This window comes from Peromyscus eremicus, chromosome 1, assembly GCF_949786415.1.
Source record: "Peromyscus eremicus chromosome 1, PerEre_H2_v1, whole genome shotgun sequence".
In the NCBI taxonomy this organism is placed as follows: domain Eukaryota; kingdom Metazoa; phylum Chordata; class Mammalia; order Rodentia; family Cricetidae; genus Peromyscus; species Peromyscus eremicus.
The window spans coordinates 137617565-137639246 of record NC_081416.1 but is presented as its reverse complement, the minus strand read 5'-3'; the positions used below and the strand labels follow the sequence as shown (position 1 = coordinate 137639246).

General features: G+C 39.3%; 1 protein-coding gene across 1 annotated transcript; it reads right to left on the bottom strand.

Annotated features, from left to right (window-relative positions):
- Window positions 1-1029: 1029 nt before the first annotated feature.
- On the bottom strand, window positions 1030-1323 carry LOC131902328 (thioredoxin-like). Its single transcript, XM_059253334.1, has one exon. It carries the CDS (start codon window positions 1321-1323, stop codon window positions 1030-1032), a length of 294 nt encoding a protein of 97 aa, XP_059109317.1.
- Between the last annotated feature and the right edge of the window lie 20359 nt (window positions 1324-21682).

The following is a 21682-nucleotide window of genomic DNA, read 5'->3' as shown; positions in this document are numbered from 1 at the left end:
CTACTTCTTGAATTATTCATATATTTTGGATATCAGCCCTCTGTCATATGTGGGGTTGGTGAAAACATTTCCCATTCTGCATTCTGTCATTTTGTCTTATTTACTGTGTCCTTTGCCTTACAGAAGCTTCTCAGTTTCAGGAGGTCCCATTTTCTAATTGTTTTTCTCAGTGTCTGTGCTACTGGTATTATATTTTGGAAGTGTTCTCCTGTGCCAATTCGTTCAAGACTATTTCCTACTTTCTCTTCTATCAGGTTCAGTTTAACTGGTTTTAAATAAATGTCTTTGATCTACTTGGACTTGAGTTTTGTGCGTGGTGATAGTATGGATCTATTGACAATCTTGTACATGTTGACGTCCAGTTATGCCAGCACCATTTATTGAAGAAGCTTTCTTTATTCCATTGTACAGTTTTGGCTTCATTGTCAAATATCAGTTCTTCCTAGGTGTGTGGGTTAATGTCAGTTTCTTCAACTCAATTCCATTTGTCTACATGTTGGTTTTTATGCCAGTACTAAACTGTTTTCATTACTATAGCTCTATACTAGAGCTTGATGTCAGGTATAGTGATGCCTCCAGAGGCTGTTTTACTGTACAGGATTCTTTCACCTGTCCTGGGTCTTTTGTTTTTCCAAATGAAGTTGAGTATTACCCATTCTAGGTCTGTGAAATATTGTGTTCGGATTTTGAGGGGACTGCATTGAATCTGTAGGTTGCTTTTGGTAAGATTGCCATTTTTATTGTGTTTATCCTTCCTATCCATGAGCATGGAAGATCTTTCCATTTTCTGAGATTTTTTTCAATTTCTTTCATCAGAGACTTAAATTTCTCGTCATACAGGTCTTTTCCTTTCTTTTTTTAAAGGGTAGAATTAATATTTTATTGCCATTTATAATCAGATGGCAGTTGGGCATAGACTCTCCTCACACGTCATATTTTTTTGAAAATTAAAAAAAGTTACAGGTTTAAACAGCTGGTGGCTGGTTCTGTTTTTCAGGGCATGATTAGGCAAATTCAGCAATAGAGGCTTCAAAGTTTTTCCTTGTTTGCACCAGAGATTTCACCCACCTTTTGACCCTTTTTATAAAACTGGAAGGTCGGCACGCATTTGACTTCACAGTCTGCAGCAACATCCTGGCAGTCATCCACATCTACTTCAAGGAACACCAAACTGGAATACTTTTCAGAGAGGGAATAAAAGAAGGGCTTGATCATTTTGCAAGGTCCGCACCACGTGGCAGAGAAGTCCACAACTACAAGCTTGTCTCCCACAGACGCAAGGGCCTCTTGAAAAGTATCCTTGCTCTCAATCAGCTTCACCATTTTGGCTGTTGCAGGGAGGAACCACACAAGTTTCTATAGAATCAGATGGAAACCGGTCCGAAGCTCTGGACAGAGCTTGCATCTCTTTCTTAATTAGAGTTACCCCAACATATTTTATGTTATTTTTGGCCATTGTAAATGGTGATGTTTCTCTGATTTTTTTCTCAGCTGTTTATCATTTGTATATAGGAGGGTTACTGATTTTTTAGTTAATCTTGTAACCTGCCACATTACTGCAGGTATTTGTTAGCTGTAGGAGTTCCCTGGTAGAATTTTTGGGTTCACTTATGTACACTGTCATATCACCTGCAAATAATGAAAGGTTGACTTTAATCTTTCCAATTTGTATCCCCATGATCTCCTTTTGTTGTCTTATTACTCTAGCTAGAACTTCATGTACTCTATTGAAGAAATATGTGGAGAGTGGACAGCCTTGTCTGCTTCCTGATTTTGAAGTTGGCTGTTGGCTTGCTGTAAATTGTCTTTATTATGTTTAGGTATGTTTCCTGTATTCCTGATCTATCTGAGACCTTTATCATGAAGGGGTGTTGGATTTTGCCAAAGGCCTTTTAACCATCTAATGAAATGATCATGTGTTTTTTTTTCTTTCAGTTTGTTTATATGGTATATTACGTTGACAGACTTTCATTGGTTGAACCATCCTTGCATCTCTGTGATGAAGCCTACTTGATCATGGTGGATGATATTTTTGATGTGTTCTTGGAGCCGGATTGTCAATATTTTATTGAGTATTTTTGCATCAATGTTTATGATGGAGATTAGTGTCTAATTCTCTTCCTTTGTTGCATCTTTGTTTAGCTTAAGAATCAGAGTAACTGTAGCCTCATAGAAGGGGTTTGGTAAAGTTCCTTCTGTTTCTATTGTGTAGAATAATTTAAAGAGTATTGATATTAACTCTTTTTTGAAGATCTGGTAGAATTCTTCATTGAAACCATCTTGTCCTGGGCTCTTTTTGTTTGTTTGTTTGGTTGCGAGACTTTTAATGACTGTTTCTATTTCCTTAGTGGTTATTGGTCTATTTAAATAGTTCATCTGGTCTTGACTTAAGTTCTGTATGTAGTACCTATCCAGAAAATTATTCATTTCTTTTAGATTTTCCAGTTTTGTGGAGTACAGGTTTTTGAAGTATGACCTGTTGATTCTTTGAATTTCCTCATCATCAATTGCTATGTCTCCCTTTTCATTTCTGATTTTGTTAATTTGGATTCTCTCTTTCTCTGCCCTTTGATTAGTCTGCATAAGGGCTTCTCTATCTTGTTGATTTTCTCAAATAACAAATTGTTTGCTTCATTGATTCTTTGTATTATTCCCTTTGTTTCTATTTAATTGATTTCAGCTCTCAATTTGATTATTTCCTGGCATTTTTCTTCTAGGGTGATTTGCTTCTTCCTGTTCTAGAACTTTAAGGTGTGCTGTTAAGCCACTAGTGTTAGATTTCTCCAACTTCTTTATGTGGGCAATTAGTGCTATGAATTTTCCTCTTAGCACTTCTTTCATGTTGTCCCATAAACTTGAGGATGTAGTACATTCATTTTCATTGAAATCTAGGAAGTCTTTATTTTCTTTCTTTACTTCTTCCTTGACCCATTGGTGATTCAATTGAGCATTATTCAGTTTTCAAGAGATTGTAGGCTTTCTGTTATTTTTGTTGTTGAAATCTAACTTTAAGCCTTGGTGGTTCGATAAGACACAGGAGGTTATTCCATTTTTTTTTCTTTTTGGTATCTGTTGGGATTTGCTTTGTGACTGAGTATGTGGTTGATTTTAGAGAAAGTTCTATGGGGTGCTGAGAAGAAGGAATATTCTCTTTTTAGGGTAGAATGTTCTGTAGATATCGATTAAGTCCATTTGAGTCATAATATCAATTAGGTCCCTTATTTCTCCTTGTAAAATACATGGACCACCTATTCAATAATTAGTATTGTTACAAAAACTCAAACTGTAACTCATAAGTAATACTGGTTTACATAATAACACAGTTAACAGAGTCCATTTTGCTCCTATGTTCTTGTGTTTATTATATCCAGGGCTTATCCCTAGTGAAAACTCATTCATTGTCTCTTAGCAGTGATAGATCACCCATAGATTTTCATCTATGTGTTAGGCCTTGTGGAATTTTTCCCTTCTATGTTGCGATGTCTACTGTTAGTGTCAAAGCACTGGTCCTGTTAAAGCATATATACTGCTGAGATTTAATAGATGCACCTTCCATGTTATGTGTAGAAATCATGACATCTTGCAGGAAGTGTCCTGATACTCTCACTCTTACAGTTTTTAATGCCTCCTCTTCCATGATGTTCTATGAGCTTTAGAAAAAATATCTAGAAATATTGTTTGAGACTTGGTACTTGTTCTTGGATCTCGGTAATAACTTCTGTGTACTGTGAAATAGGATTTTTTTTCTATAAGGTGAGATGTAAACTCATCAATAGTCAGAATTTCTTGATGTTTTAAAACATAATCCAAATAGTTGTTTACATGTTTCATCAAGTACAAATTTAAAAGCTGCTGAACTGTAATGATAGTAACTTTTTCTTGGAGAAAGTGACTCTAGCAGCTGCTAGGAACTTTCTTCTTTCATCTCAATCTTTAAAAAAACTTTCTATGGATCTTGCCCCGGACTTCCCTTCTGAAGCACAGGTGAGTCCCCTAACTTGCCCCCAACCCCATCCCTGGGCACCAGCCACTCTGGGGAAGACCTGCCCAACTTGGCCCCAGGTTCTGGTCACAGGGCAGGTGCCCTTCTAGCCCCACCGGGAAGGATCCCCTTCTCTAAGACCCCTGGCAGACCCTGCAGTCTCCATGCCCTGCCCCCACGCCGATCCGCCTGAGCCCCAAGCCTCTTCCTGAGACTTAGAGGCCGGCCCCCAGCTCCCATCTTGCCCCGGACTTCCCTTCTGAAGCACAGGTGAGTCCCCTAACTTGCCCCCAACCCCATCCCTGGGCACCAGCCACTGCGGGGAAGACCTGCCCAACTTGGCCCCAGGTTCTGGTCACAGGGCAGGTGCCCTTCTAGCCCCACCGGGAAGGATCCCCTTCTCTAAGACCCCTGGCAGACCCTGCAGTCTCCACGCCCTGCCCCCATGCCCATCTGCCTGAGCCCCAAGCCTCTTCCTGAGACTTAGAGGCCAGCCCCCAGCTCCCATCTGGCCCCGGACTTCCCTTCTGAAGCTCAGGTGAGTGCCCTAACTTGCCCCCGACCCCATCCCTGGGCACCAGCCACTCTGGGGAATACCTGCCCAACTTGGCCCCAGGTTCTGCTCACTGGGCAGGTGCCCTTCTAGCCCCACCGGGAAGTATCCCCTTCTCCAAGACCCCTGGCAGACCCTGCAGTCTCCACACCCTGCCCCCACGCCCATCTGCCTGAGCCCCAAGCCTCTTCCTGAGACTTAGAGGCTGGCCCCCAGCTCCCAGCTCCCATCTTGCCCCGGACTTCCCTTCTGAAGCACAGGTGAGTCCCCTAACTTGCCCCCAACCCCATCCCTGGGCACCAGCCACTCCGGGGAAGACCTGCCCAACTTGGCCCCAGGTTCTGGTCACAGGGCAGGTGCCCTTCTAGCCCCACCGGGAAGGATCCCCTTCTCTAAGACCCCTGGCAGACCCTGCAGTCTCCACGCCCTGCCCCCACGCCCATCCGCCTGAGCCCCAAGCCTCTTCCTGAGACTTAGAGGCCATCCCCCAGCTCCCATCTGGCCCTGGACTTCCCTTCTGAAGCACAGGTGAGTGCCCTAGCTTACCCCCGACCCCATCCCTGGGCACCAGCCACTCCAGGGAAGACCTGCCCAACTTGGCCCCAGGTTCTGCTCACCCGGCAGGTGCCCTTCTAGCCCCACCGGAAGGATCCCCTTCTCCAAGACCCCTGGCAGACCCTGCAGTCTCCACACCCTGCCCCCACCCCCATCCGCCTGAGCCCCAAGCCTCTTCCTGAGACTTAGAGGCTGGCCCCCAGCTCCCAGCTCCCGTCTTGCCCTGGACTTCCCTTCTGAAGCACAGCACAGCACAGCACAGAGAGCTCCCATCTGGACAAGAGAGAAAGACTTCCTGAATCTGTCAGCTCTGTCTGAACCAAGTGTGCGGATAAGGCCAAGAACGAACCACAAGGAGATGGGCAGACGTCAAGGCAGAAACACATACAACAAAATGAATAGCAATACACCATCACCCGGCCCTAGCCCTCCTCCAACACCTAGACCTGAACATCAGAAATTGGAAGAAGCAGAAGAAAATAGCCTTATGAATGTCATCATGAAGAAGCTAGAGGCTCGTGTAGAGGAAAAGACAAAAAAATGTGAAGAACGCTGTAAACAACTAGAGGAAAGGGCAAACAAATTAGAAGAAATCAAAAAAGTCCTGGAAGAGAACAATAAAATACTGAAAGAAAATCAAGAAAAATCAATGAATCAAATGAAGGAAACAGTCCAAGACCTGAAAAGGGAAATAGAAAAAATGAAGAAGACACAAACAGAGGGAATGCTGGAAATAGAAAATCTGAGAAAACGATTGGGAACTTCAGATGCAAGTATAATCAACAGAATGCAAGAGATGGAAGAGAGAATCTCTAGCGTTGAAGATACAATAGAAGAAATAGATTCATCAGTCAAAGAAAACACTAAAGTCAACAAAGTCATGAACCAAAATGTCCAAGAAATTTGGGACACCATGAAAAAACCAAACCTACGAATAATAGGGGTAGAAGAAGGAGAAGAATACCAACTCAAGGGCACAGAAAATATATTCAACAAGATCATAGAAGAAAACTTTCCCAACTTAAAGAAGGAAATGCCTATGAAGATACAGGAAGCCTATAGAACACCAAACAGACTAGACCCCCAAAAAAAGTCCCCTCGCCACATAATAATTAGACAATTAAACGTACAGAATAAAGAAAGAATATTAAGAGCAGCAAAGGAAAAAGGCCAAGTGACATATAAAGGCAAACCTATCAGAATAACACCCGATTTCTCAATGGAGACTTTGAAAGCCAGAAGGTCCTGGACAGATGTAATGCAGACACTAAGAGACCATGGATGTCAGCCTAGACTAATATACCCAGCAAAACTTTCAATCATCATAGATGGAGTGAACAAGACATTCCATGACAAAGCCAGATTTAAACAATATTTATCCACAAACCCAGCCCTACAGAAAGCACTAGAAGGAAAATTCCAACCTAAGGAAGTCAGATACACCCTCGAAAACGCAGGCAATAGATAAAGCCACAGCAGTAAACCCCAACGAAGAAAAGTACACACACATCACCACCAAAAAATAACAGGAATGAACAATCACTGGACATTAATATCCCTCAATATCAATGGACTTAACTCACCTATAAAAAGACATAGGCTTACAGAATGGATACGAAAGCAGGACCCATCTTTCTGCTGCATACAAGAAACACATCTCAAATTCAAAGATAGACACTACCTAAAAATAAAAGGCTGGGAAAAGACTTTCCAATCAAATGGTCTTAAGAAACAAGCGGGTGTAGCCATCCTGATATCCAGCAAAATAGACTTCAAACTAAAATCAATCAAAAGAGATCAAGAAGGGCATTACATACTCATCACAGGAAAGATCCACCAAGATGAAGTCTCAATTCTGAACATTTATGCCCCAAACACAAGGGCACCCACATATGTAAAAGAAACATTATTAAAGATTAAATCACATATAAAACCCCACACATTAATAGTGGGAGACCTCAACACCCCACTTTCACCACTGGACAGATCCCCCAAATTGAAACTTCACAGAGAAATAAAGGACTTAATTGATGTCATGACTCAAATGGACTTAATCGACATCTACAGAACATTCCATCCTAACAAAAAAGAATATACCTTCTTCTCAGCACCCCATGGAACCTTCTCTAAAATCGACCACATACTTGGTCACAAAACAAATCTAAACAGATACAAAACAATTGGAATAACCTTCTGTGTTCTATCAGACCACCATGGTCTAAAGTTGGATTTCAACAACAACAAAAGCTACAGAAAACCTACAATCTCATGGAAACTGAACAATACCCACCTGAATCACCAATGGGTTAAGGAAGAAATAAAGAAAGAAATTAAAGACTTCCTAGAGATCAACGAAAATGAAGACACCACATATCCAAACCTATGGGACACTATGAAAGCAGTACTAAGAGGGAAATTCATAGCACTAAACGCCCACATAAAAACTGAAGAAATCTCACACTAGTGACTTAACAGCACACATGAAAGTTCTAGAACAGGAAGAAGCAAAGTCTCCCAGGAAAAATAGATGCCAGGAAATTATAAAAGTGAGAGCTGAAATCAATAAAATAGAAACAAAGAGAACAATACAAAAAATTAATGAAACAAAGAGTTGGTTCTTTGAGAAAATCAACAAGATAGACAAGCCCTTATCCAAACTAACCAAAAGACAGAGAGAGAGCATCCAAATCAACAAAATCAGAAATGAAAAGGGGGACATAACAACAGACATTGAGGAAATCCAGAGAATCATCAGGTCATATTTCAAAAACCTCTATTCCACAAAACTGGAAAACCTAAAAGAAATGGATAATTTTCTGGACAGCTACCACATACCTAAATTAAATCAAGACCAGATAAACTATTTAAATAGTCCAATAACCCCTAACGAAATAGAAACAGTCATTAAAAGTCTCCCAACCAAAAAAAGCCCAGGACCAGATGGTTTCAGTGCAGAATTCTACCAGATCTTCAAAGAAGAGTTAATACCAATACTCTCTAAATTGTTCCATACAATAGAAACAGAAGGAACATTACAAAACTCCTTCTATGAGGCTACAATTACCCTGATTCCCAAACCAAACAAGGATACAACAAAGAAAGAGAACTACAGACCGATCTCCCTCATGAACATTGATGCAAAAATACTCAATAAAATACTGGCAAACAGACTCCAAGAACACATCAAAACAATTATCCACCATGATCAAGTAGGATTCATTCCAGGGATGCAAGGATGGTTCAACATACGAAAGTCTGTCAATGTGATACACCATATAAACAGACTCAAAGAAAAAAACCACATGATCATCTCACTAGATGCTGAAAAGGCATTTGACAAAATCCAACACCCCTTCATGATAAAGGTCTTGGAGCGATCAGGAATACAGGGAACATACCTAAACATAATAAAGGCAATTTACAGCAAGCCAACAGCCAACATCAAATTAAATGGAGAGAAACTCAAAGCAATTCCACTAAAATCAGGAACGAGGCAAGGCTGTCTGCTCTCCCCATACTTATTCAATATAGTACTTGAAGTTCTAGCCAGAGCAATAAGACAACATAAGGAGATTAAGGGGATACAAATTGGAAAGGAAGAAGTCAAGCTTTCCCTATTTGCAGATGACATGATAGTATACTTGAGCAACCCCAAAGATTCCACCAAGGAACTGATACAACTTATAAACACCTTCAGCAACATAGCAGGATACAAGATCAACTCAAAAAAATCAGTAGCCCTCCCATATACAATGGACAAAAAAGCGGAGAAGGAAATCAGAGATACATCACCCTTTACTATAGCCACAAATGACATAAAATACCTTGGGGTAACACTAACCAAGCAAGTGAAGGACCTATATGACAAGAACTTTAAGTCCCTGAAAAAAGAAATTGAAGAAGATGTCAGAAAATGGAAAGATCTCCCATGCTCATGGATAGGCAGAACTAACATAGTAAAAATGGCAATCTTACCAAAAGCAATCTACAGATTCAATGCAATCCCCATCAAAATACCAACACAATTTTTCACAGACCTGGAAAGAATAATACTCAACTTCATATGGAAAAACAAAAAACCCAGGATAGCCAAAAGAATCCTGTACAATAAAACAACCTCTGGAGGCATCACGATCCCTGACTTCAAGCTGTACTATAGAGCTACAGTAATAAAAACAGCTTGGTACTGGCATAAAAACCGACATGTGGACCAATGGAATCGAATTGAAGACCCTGACATTAATCCGCACACCTATGAACAAATAATTTTTGACAAAGAAGCCAAAAGTGCACAATGGAAAAAAGAAAGCATCTTCAACAAATGGTGCTGGCAAAACTGGATATCAACATGTAGAAGGCTGCAAATAGATCCATATCTATCACTGTGCACAAAACTTAAGTCCAAGTGGATCAAGGACCTCAACATAAACCCAGCTACTCTGAACCTGCTAGAAGAGAAAGTAGGAAGTAGTCTTGAACGCATTGGCATAGGAGACCACTTTCTAAATAGAACACCAGTAGCACAGACACTGAGAGAAACAATCAATCAATGGGACCTCTTGAAACTGAGAAGCTTTTGTAGGGCAAAGGATACGGTCAACAAAGCAAAGCGACAGCCTACAGAATGGGAAAAGATATTCACCAATCCCACATCTGACAGAGGACTGATATCCAGAATATATAAGGAACTCAAGAAATTAGACATCAAAATGCCCAACAGTCCAATTAAGAAATGGGCTATAGAACTAAACAGAGAATTCTCAACAGAGGAAACTCAAATGGCTGAAAGACATTTAAGGAATTGCTCAACATCCCTAATCATCAGGGAAATGCAAATCAAAACAACTCTGAGATACCACCTTACGCCTGTCAGAATGGCTAAGATCAAAAACACTGAAGACACCTTATGCTGGAGAGGATGTGGAGCTAGGGGAACTCTCCTCCACTGCTGGTGGGAATGCAAGCTTGTACAACCACTTTGGAAATCAATATGGCGCTTTCTTAGAAAATTGGGAATCCATCTCCCCCAAGATCCAGCTATACCACTCTTGGGCATATACCCAAGGAATGCTCAACCACACCACAAGAGCACTTGTTCAGCTATGTTCATATCAGCATTGTTTGTAATAGCCAGAACATGGAAACAACCTAGATGCCCTTCAACTGAAGAATGGATAAACAAAATGTGGTACATATACACAATGGAATACTACTCAGCAGAGAAAAACAATGACATCATGAGGTTTGCAGACAAATGGATGGATCTAGAAAAAATCATCCTGAGTGAGGTATCCCAGACTCAGAAAGACAAACATGGTATGTACTCACTCATAACAGGATACTAGATGTGGAACAAGGATGACTGGACTGCTATTCACATCACCAGGCAGGCTACCTGGAAAACAGGACCCCAAGAAAGACACAGGGATCGCCCAATGACAGAGAAATGGAATGAGATCTACATGAACAGCCTGGACATGAGTGGGGGTAGTGAAGGGCGAGGGTCGAGGGAAAGAGAGCTTGGGTGAGTGGGAGATCCCAGCTGGATCAACAACAGAGAGGGAGAACAAGGAATAGGAGACCATGGTAAATGAAGACCACATGAGAATAGGAAGAAACAAAGTGCTAGAGAGGCCCACAGAAATCCACAAAGATACCCCCACAACAGACTGCTGGCAATGGTCGAGAGACAGTCCGAATTGACCTACTCTGGTGATGGGATGGCCAAACACCCTAATTGTCGTGCTAGAAACCTCATCCAACTACTGAGGGATCTGGATGCAGAGATCCATGACTAGGCCCCAGGTGGATCTCTGGGAGTCCAATTAGCGAGAATGAGGAGGGTTTATATGAGAGAGAATTGTTGAGACCAAGGTCGGATAAAGCACAGAGACAAACAGCCAAACAAACGGAAACACATGAAATATGAACCAATGCCTGAGGGGTCACCAACTGGATCAGGCCCTCTGAGTGGGTGAGACAGTTGATTGGCCTGATCTGTTTGGGAGGCATCCAGGCAGTGGCACTGGGTCCTGTGCTCATTGCATGAGTCGGCTGTTTGAAACCTGGGGCCTATGCAGGGTCTCTTGGCTCAGCCTGGGAGGAGGGGACTGGACCTACCTGGACTGAGTCCACCAGGTTGATCTCAGTCTGTGGGGAAGGCTTTGCCCTGGAGGAGATTGGAATGGGGGCGGGCTGGGGGGAAGGTGAGGGGGGCAGGAGGGGGGAGAACAAGGGAATCTGTGCCTGTACGTAGAACTTAATTGTATTGCAAAATAAAAATTAAAAAAAAAATAGTGGAGAGGGTGTCTGAGCTGGCTTACCCCAGTAATCAGATTGGCGAATACTCTAACTGTCATCATAGAGCCTTCTTCCAGTAACTGATGGAAGCAGATGCAGAGAGCCACAGCCAAAAACCAGGCGGAGCTCCAGGAGTCCAGCTGAAGAGGGGAAGAGGGATCTACAAGCAAGGGGCATCAAGGTCATGATGAGGAAACCTACAGAGACAACTGAACCAAACTAGTGGGAACTCATGAACTTTAGACTGACAGCTGTGGAACCTTAATGGGACTGAACTAGGGGCTCTGCATAAGTGAGACAGCTGTGTAGCTTGGTCTGCATTAGGGGCCCCCTGGCAGTAGAATCAGGATCCTCCTTGGTGCATGAGCTGGCTTTTTTGGAGCCCATTAAGTATGTCCAACAAGCCCATGTCATACACCTGGCAAAGCCTTGGTGCAGTGAGGGGGGGCTTGGATCTGCCTCAACTGAATGTACCAGGCTCTGCTAACTCTCCATGGGAGGCCTTACCTTTTCAGAAGAGGGAATGGAGGATGTGTTGAAAGGGAAGGCTGGCAGAGGCGGGAGGAGGGAAGAGAGGGGGAATCTGTGGTTGGTATGTAAAATGAATAAAAAAAATTCTTGCCGGGAAAAAAAAAAAAAAAAAAAACTTTCTATGGGCACTCACACCAAAAAATATGGCTTTTTATTCTTATAAAATTCTCATATTATTTGTAGAGTTAATTGTTGGTTGTAGAGTGGTTGGTTGTAGCCTATGCCCCCAAAATCCAGAGACAGCCACTTGTTCTAAATAAGCCAATTAACAGAGCCTAATTAATCATGCAAAGCAGAAAAAATACTTATCTACAATGGCCACATTGGGAGGATTGACAGAGATCGAGTTACTCCCTCAAGTTTGTCTTCCACAGAAAAACACTTATCACAATCCCTAATGAATAGCTATCATTAACATCACACTTGGTAATAACCCCATCTAGACGGTCAATTAATAATCTTCTTTCTTCATGAATGAAGATTGAGTTTCTCTTCCTTTTCTCTCATTTTTGAAAGTAATGGTGACCACCTTCATTCTAGTTAAAGTAGCATGGCAAATTTTGTTTAGCTTTCTCGTGCAAACTTTCAGTAAGTTTCAATTCAGTGATACCTAAGGCATTCTTGGACAAAATTTCTATCACACCATGTTTTATTCTACCATCTAAAAATTACTAATTTCATTATCCAATACATATGTATAGTTGATAACGTTGTATAAGTTAAATTAAAATTTAAAAAGACTAATAAAGGAAATAATATGTGCCTAATTAGATGCCTAATACGTGCCCTAAAAACCTGACTAAAAAATACACACACACACATGTACACACACACACATACACACACACACACACACATAGAGAAACACAAACACAAACACATATTAGCACTATAACATTTAAAATATCTGAAACTGGAGTGAGAAAAATGGTTCAGTAAATCAAGGGGATTGCTTCTAATCACTGAAGCACCTTTCCTCAAATTACCACAGTTCAATTCCCAGAACTTATATGGAAGAATAAAAAACACTGAGTCCATCAAGTTTTTTTTTTCTAATCTCCATACATGTGTTATGAAATGGATACCACCCACAAACAATAACAAATGAATAAATAAATGTAAGTAAAACTTAAAGATATATCTTTTTTTTTTTTTTTTTGATTTTCAAAATTGTTCCATGGACCCTTCCTCCTGAAGGAGGATTTCTTTTTTTTTTAAATTTTTATTTTGCAATACAATTAAGTTCTACATACAGGCACAGATTCCCTTGTTCTCCCCCCTCCTGCCCCCCTCACCTTCCCCCCAGCCCGCCCCCATTCCTATCTCCTCCAGGGCAAAGCCTTCCCCGCAGACTGAGATCAACCTGGTGGACTCAGTCCAGGTAGGTCCAGTCCCCTCCTCCCAGGCCGAGCCAAGGGACCCTGCATAGGCCCCAGGTTTCAAACAGCCAACTCATGCAATGAGCACAGGACCCAGTGCCACTGCCTGGATGCCTCGCAAACAGATCAGGCCAATCAACTGTCTCACCCACTCAGAGGGCCTGATCCAGTTGGTGACCCCTCAGCCATTGGTTCATATTTCATGTGTTTCCGTGTGTTTGGCTATTTGTCTCTGTGCTTTATTAAAGATATATCTTAAATGAGTAAACATAATGACCACTAGTATTCAAAGAATAAATAATTCCTCCTTGTTATTTCTTTATTTAAGTATTTAAATCTTTTGCACACACTAAGCAGTAAGTAAAACAGTGAGTAACATTTTTAAAGTATAATAACACACCCAGAATATATGATTATGAAGTTTATGATATCTTTGTGATCTGACAAATTTTTTGTATCAATATATAATTTTTTAAATAACATAAAAACCCTTCTGTGAATCTCTTCAGTGTATCTGAAGAGTAGCTGGCAGTTATATCCTTCAGTCTCTCTGATAATGACATATGTGCCTCCACCTCTCAGAAGACTGAGTTATTATGGGCATGATCCCATAATATTTAGTTACTTTTTGTCATGAATTATAAGCTAGCAAAGATTATGACTTTTCAGTGATAATAATGATAACAAATACCACTTAATTTTAAGAAATGTCAATCAATTATAGGCCTGGGACTAAGATGACTTAAATATTTTTGATGTAAAGACAATGTTTTATGAAAGTTGTCCAGTTATACTAATACTTGCAAATATGAACGTGGTTGTACACTTAAATTTCCATTGGCTGCATTGATATTACACTACCTGCCATATTCAGGTAGATATGGTTAGGGCCTCTTCATATTATTAGATGGCGCCTAGCAGATGTGGAAGAAAATGCACAATTAACAGACTAAGTTGAGGAGAGTGTAGAACTCTTAAATATATTTGGAAATGGATGTGTCCCAAGAAAAAACAAAATGGTTCAACTGAAAAATGTAAAGCAAGCTGAAGATTATGAGTGGTGATGGATGTGATCTTTATGAATAGAAAAATGATTATCGTTGATATGATGAGGATGGAGATGATAATTTTGACAATGAGAAAACTGAAGTAAAAACACCACAGAGAATTAAATATGATATACTCCAGTATCAAACCAGAAAAGACTCAAAGCCATCAATATTATGATCAACATTCTAAGAATCCTTCAATGAACATGGAAAATCCGTGTTGAAAATCCATGGCACAGTAGTTAAGAGAAATTGTTGTTCCTGTAAAGGATCTGTGTTTGATTCCCATCACCCAAATCTTGGTTTACAATAGTTTGTAGTTCCCATTACAGGGATCCTACACCCTCTTCTGACTTCCTTGGGCACCAGGCTTACATGTGGTGAACAAAAATACCTGCAGGTCAAACACACAAAAAAACACAAAATAAATAACTCTAAAAAAGTTTATAGAAAATAAATTTGTTTGGATATGTTAACATATTCTGCTTCCTTCATTTCCTCAACAGTGGATATGTGGTTGTCCTTCCTGTAATGCAAAATAAGAGTATCCACTAAGAGTCTTTAATAAATGCTGTCCAGATTATAATGTCTAGAATGTTGTCTCTAATAGTCCCATTACCCCTTTAAGAGTGGAGTTCCAAACATTACTTGTTTTGCAAAAATATGCATTGTTATACAGCTCCTGGTAATAACTGTGTTCAGATATGAAAATGATCATATAATTATACATGTGAAATGAAGCAGCAGAAATCTAATGTACTTAATGCACTGACTTCTTAGTAGCAAGAATTATAGGTACAAGGGAGAGTTTCCATTACAAATTCTTTTCCGTTTTTTTCTTTTTTTTATCACCATAACCATAAGCTTATCTTGAGGAGATAAGATAGCTAATGTACCACAAATGTAAAAATTAATAGAAAAAAATGATAGATCAAAAATCAGGGTAACACTGTTAGTGATTTGCATGTGAATTTCTGTCCTTTCTCTTACCTCCCAAATGTTTTACTAACTTTTCCATCCTAAAGTATAAAACTGAGGTAAAATAAAGTCTTTAATGACTGTATGACTTTAATGACTGTATGACTGTCATTACTTTGTGGATATTCTACCATGATTTTACTATGAGGAAGGTCTCGAGGATTCAGTAATAATTTTCTTCTTCAAAGACTCCCTTGGCAAACAGCTCTTTAATGGACAAGCCCCCTAAGTCTACTCAATACATGTGTGTTCTATCATTGCTTTCCTCCCCTAACAAATAAAGACCAATGTCTCACAAGATTTCAATTATTTACTAAGTGACTCTTTGGAACAGATACAAAGTGTTGAACTCTGAATTATAAAGTTTGGTTCAAGTTTTCTTAAGAAAATAAAAAATAGAAAACTTTGAATGAAAGGGAAGTGTCAAAGTTAAATGGCCAATTAGGGAGAAATTACCAAGTGATAGATTGAATTAAGTGAGGATAGGAACTTTTGTGACATCCGTACTTGTTTGAAAACAAAGAAGAGAAAGTTCATTGACACTTGGATAATTTTTAAATGGTATTTTGTAATAGATGCTCAACAATATAAAGAATGTTTGGCATTTTATCGACAAATCTCATGTTTAAATTACTTTCCTGAAAAATTGGAAATTAAAAGATAATCATAGGAAAAGCAAAAGAACAATAAATCACAAATGCAATACATCAGCTTCCAAATCTTTCAGTGACATCACTTATTATGGTTAAAGTTTTCAGATTAATACAATATAGAGAAACGACAGTCCATAATGATGAATTGGAATGATAGAACTTGATTTCAGGATGTTAATTATTCTACATAAATTAAATGTACTTTATAAACAAAATACTACCTGTATTTTTAGGAGAAAAAGACTAATCAATCTAAAATTAAGAAAAAATTTGAAGAGCAAGAATCAAAAACTGACAGGAAGAGAAAATAGTAAACATTTTCACTGTGGCCTACCTACTGACAGAATTGGCAATGTACTAGACCTGTGGTAAATTTCCAACAGATGGATTAAATAGACTTAAACAGAGACAAAGAAAAACAGAGGTAGAGGATCACCACTCTTTTTCACATCAAGCAGTCACAACAGAGAACAAAAGAGTGAACCTTCAATTGGTCTTTAGGTCCTAGCCACCAGGCACAGGAACTCTGCATTCCCAGCAAGTCTACCAGTCACATAGAAAACAATGGTGCTTCCCTGGGCTAGAGACATCCAGTGAAACTGATGTCAGCAGCGTGTCAGGGGACAGAACACCATCTGGAGACTTCATCAGATACATAGACCACTCTATCACATTTATCACACTATTAAAATGCGTGAGAGATTTAACTTAAGGGATTCTTCTAGGCTTGTGAACCATACAATCAATTGTAGACAAAAATATTTATGGAAATATACAACATACAGTCAGTCAAGATTAAATATGACAACACAAGGTCAACTGAATAAATTTGAGAGCCAAATATGAGTAATGTGTGTGAACGTGCCAATAAATTCTTGTTCCTCCATGTTTGTAAGTAAAATAACAAACATTCTTATAGTATTCAATTTGTCAGCAATAATAGTATGCATAGGAAACAGCAGGAAAACATTCCATGGGCCAGAATTCCTTATTTCTTTACAAGAAAGCATGAACTAGATCCCTCTACTCCGGCAATTATTTGTTACATTTCAATATTGAAATAAAAGTTCACATAAACTGAACACAGCAATTGTTCTCCAGCCACCAGCTTTCTTTTCAGAACTTTCAAATGACCTTACCTTAGGCACCTTCGTTTTGTTGGACGGTAGATGGCGCTGTGAGCAAGGAAATCACTGACTCCCGAACACACAATGAACCCTGGAAATCTGACATGTGCCTTTAAGACAGTGGTTCTCAGCCTTCCTAATCCTGCATTCCTTTAAGAGTTCCTCACACTATGGTGACCCCCAACCACAAAACTTTGTTTTTTATTCTCTAACTCTCCCTTTGCTACTGTTAGAAATGGTAAAATGGAAATATCTGGTATGCTATCTCAAATGGGTCTCAACACACAGGTTGAGAACCATTGCTTTAAGCTAAGGAAGAAATTTGAACTTCAACCAAACTTGTCTCCTTCAGGAGGGGAGTTTATGTTCCATCTTAGAATTTGTCACAGAGAAAAACATGGAAATCAAAAGAAGTTTCAATTCTGAAAAGCATATTATTTTTCTGGTCATTTCCCCTTGTTTTTAGGGTATTGCCATTTACTCTATTGCATATACTTTTTTTCCTTTTATGGGGTCTTCTTGTAGTGTTGCCTTCCCTTTTCTCCCAGTTTTTTAATCTCCAAAATCCAAATTTTCCAGTTCACCAGTTTTTCTTTCTTTCTTTTTTTTTGCATTGGCATATTTAGTTACAGAAAACAACACACACACACACACACACACACACACACACACACACACACGCATGCATGCACACTCACACACACAATATAACATTCTCACCTACTCTCATGAAAAAAATCCATACATTTCCTTGTTAATTACCATCTTGTTTAGTCTTCTTTACATCCTCTTATTTTTATCTAATTACTAATCCTTTCTTTGTCTTTTACATCTCTAATTTGCATGTTTTATCTACTTGTTTTTGTATCCAAAAATCACTTACTCTGAATAACATTTAATGATTTTAAACGCTGGTTGCATGCCTGTGAACCTTAAAATCAATGTTCCTTACTAATATTTGATAGTAATCACTCTGGATAGTAATCCCATCCTTATTTTATTTGTGTTGTCTAACTCTGTGAGTCTTTTCTCAAGACAGAAATTCATCATTTTAGTCATTTGTCCATTGCTTATATGTAGCAATGTTCATTTCTAATATTGTAATTTTCCTTAGTTTGCGGATAAACAGGTCGAAACTATCTTCTTATGTAACAATAAGGAATAACTGTGTATTGAATTAAAAAATAAGTTATTTCCACACATAGTATGCAAAAAGACCTCAATGGTAAGCATGCAAATCGTGTCGTGTACATAATCCAGATACAGGAAATATTTAGTACTACAAATGGAAAAAAATGTGTGGATTTTTTTTTGTGTGTGTGTGTGCTCCCTTCAATTTATTGCAATTTAAACACTGACTATACAGAACAAAGTATCCAAAAAGTAGCCAAAGAGAAAAATAAGAGGAAATTTGAAATGCAATGATCAGAAAATTGCCTAGGAACACATTACTATATGCTGAGGTAGATACAACAACAAAGACCCCTCCTAAAAATGAGATTGGAGAGAGTCCACTGCACAATAGTTGCTCCTGACACATGGTATGCAATGTATGAATTCACACATAAACACTCACTGAATAAATAACTTTTTAATAAAGAAGAAAAGGAATCACCTAAATATGACAAGTTCAACATAACAGGAATCAATATGTATTTTCAATAATGATGATGATGATTAATGGTCTTTATTTTCCAATCAAAGGACACAGCACAGACTACTGGAATGGATCAACAGTTAGGTATCATCAATCACTATTTCATTCCACAAAAGGAAGATCACCACAAAGGCATACACTGCTTTAAAATGATTGAATGCAGAAGGGTTTTTCAATTAAATGCACCAATTAAAAAAGCAGTTCTTTCTGTTCAACTATTTGATAAAACAGACATGTAATCACACCTAATGAGAAACATCATAGAAGTTCATTTTATATTGATTAAAGGAACATTAACAAAACAGAAAATTATGATTATATTAGTATCCAAAAGAACAGCATGGAGGGGTCAGGAGTGAACACCACCAGAAGGGCTATGTGCAAGAACAAATTTCAGAGTGAATGCATATAAGTGGGGCAGAATAAGAGTTAATTGTTTCTCTCTGGGAAGATTTCTGAGAGTCTTGGCAAGCTGGGAAGCAAAGTAGCTTTTTTTTTTGTGGGAAGTCATCCTTTACCACCACCATTTGGGAGGCCTCAGTTAATGACTAAATAGACTCTTTTGATGAGGACAATGGTTGACCAAGTAGCTCAGGACAAGAGCTTTGTGGTGTTCTTGTTCATAGCAACAAAAAGGAACAGGGATTCCATTCTATTTTTCAGTAGAGAAAGGCATTTTAATATCTGTATTCTCTCACATTATACAGCCAGAACATGGTGAACACTTCAAAATGCTAAATAGCATCACTTTGGATGCTTGGGAACAACATTGTATGAACACTTTACTAACTAACTAAAAAGAGGAGATGAACCAGAAACACCTCCAAATAAGCCAAGCCCAGATATACACAGGTGGGTTGAAATGTCCTCCAGCACATTCAGTAAACATAGTTTAGCTCATGAGGAAAGGAATTTACAAAGGATTCTTGCTACAACCTGAAGGAAAATGCACTTTGTTCTTGTATTTTGCCTTGATATATAGTAGCATAAAGAAATGAAAATAAGAAGAGGACTGACAACCAGGTAATCCAAACGAATGGAGCTTCACAACTCTAGCTGCTAGAAAGAAAGATCAACTGAGAAGCCAGAACTAACAAGGCGTGAATAAAAGAAGCAATGATGATCAAAAGGTTGGTACAGGTTCCTGTCTTCCTCTTTCTTGTCATCCCACTCCTACAAAAAGGAGATCACTCTGTGGAAGAGGGGAATCACCACAGATTTTGACTTATCAGAAATAATGATCAAAGAGTTTGTTGGTCAAAAAAAAATAAAAAATAAAACAAATCCCCCAAACAATTAGAAATAAAACCCAGAAGGGTTGCTGAGGCCATAGAACCTTTCAGTTTCAAAGGCAGATGGAGAGGATGGCTTTAGGAAACTTCTCTGGAAATAACATCAATATCCACAAATGTTTTCAATCAAGAAATCTAGAAGATGAACTTAGCCCAACATTAATGACTGAACTCAAGATGTATTCATTGCATGATTGTGTGAAGAAGGCAACATGAAGGCCTTGACTTGACTGACAGTCTCTATCTTCAAAAAGGGCCACCATCTTAGACCACTTGATGATCTGGGGCTGTGCTCAGTTCCAGGAAGAACCTCAGGAATGTGCCATGACAACTCGAACAGACACCACAGAAGCAGCTAGTTAAAAAAAAAAACAGGGCAGTAAATTTTAACAAGATCCAGATTTTCCTGCAGACATCCGTCCACAGTTTATGGCCCTTGCAGATATCTAGATATCCTGTGAACAGGTTGTAGTTCTGTACCAAAAGTTTAACCCAATAGTTTCACAGCTGTTGCTGCCACATTTCCCTCCATCTGCTGCATCGGACCCTAGGGTGATGTTCCAGGTTGGAATCTGAAAATACAAAGTTGTGTGTTTGCATCAGAAACAGGCTCCTTGGTGGTCTCTTGTGGTTTTGTGACACATACAACAATTGCAGGTAAGGCCAAGGTAGTAAAATTGAGTGAGCCATGGCCATGTCTGAGGAACCTTCCTTTGGCATCAGTTCCAGTTAATATTCAGGATATCTCTTACTAGCCCCTAATATGTCCATCACAAGATCAGTAGGAAGGAAGGAGAGATTTAAGACAATGAGATCGGAACACAGCAAAGAGATGAGAATAACAAAGTGCAGCCCAAAAGAAAGCAGGAGATTACTTTAACAGAGACCTTGGACAGTGGCAAAGGGAAATGGAAGACCCTAGACTCCAGGTCATAGAGCATAGGCAAAGAAAGTAGCCTAAATCAGATGTTAATCCTTTTCATTTGATGCCACCAATATACTCCTTGCTTCCAAGAAGATACTAAGGCTGCTTAGGGGTGAGGTCTTCATTTTATCCATCAAATAACACTGTGTCATCAGACTGAACTATACACTTTGTTTATTTAGTGCTAATCCTGCACTATGACGGTGTGAGAGACAAGGTGATGGTGACAGAGGATAAGATCAATATCCCTATTAAGGTGTCTGGTGTCAATGTTGAAAGTTTCTGCCCTTGGTTTGTTTGCAGTAGTCCTGCCTAGTGTCCCCATTGCAAGCTCCAGCTTTAGTGAAGTGTTGGTGAGCTTGCTGAAGCACTTGGAACTACACCAGCAGGCTGCACATGCACTGATGCCCCAGGTAAGAAGAAAGTAGAAAGAAAGTAAGAAGTCACAGAGGAGTCTTGTGATGACATTGACTTTGGTCTTCTAACCAAAACGTTTTGTTAACATGTTCAAGAAAAAGCCAAACATAATTTAAAAAACCCTAGTATTTCCATCACATAGCTTAACCAGATGCACAGAATGTTAGGACCATAGAGTATATTTTGGTGTTGTTCCATTGTACAATGAAAGAGGCCAGTGACTACCAGCCTGGAGTCATGATGGTCTTGCCCTCATAGAATGACATTTCTCATTCAGATCATTT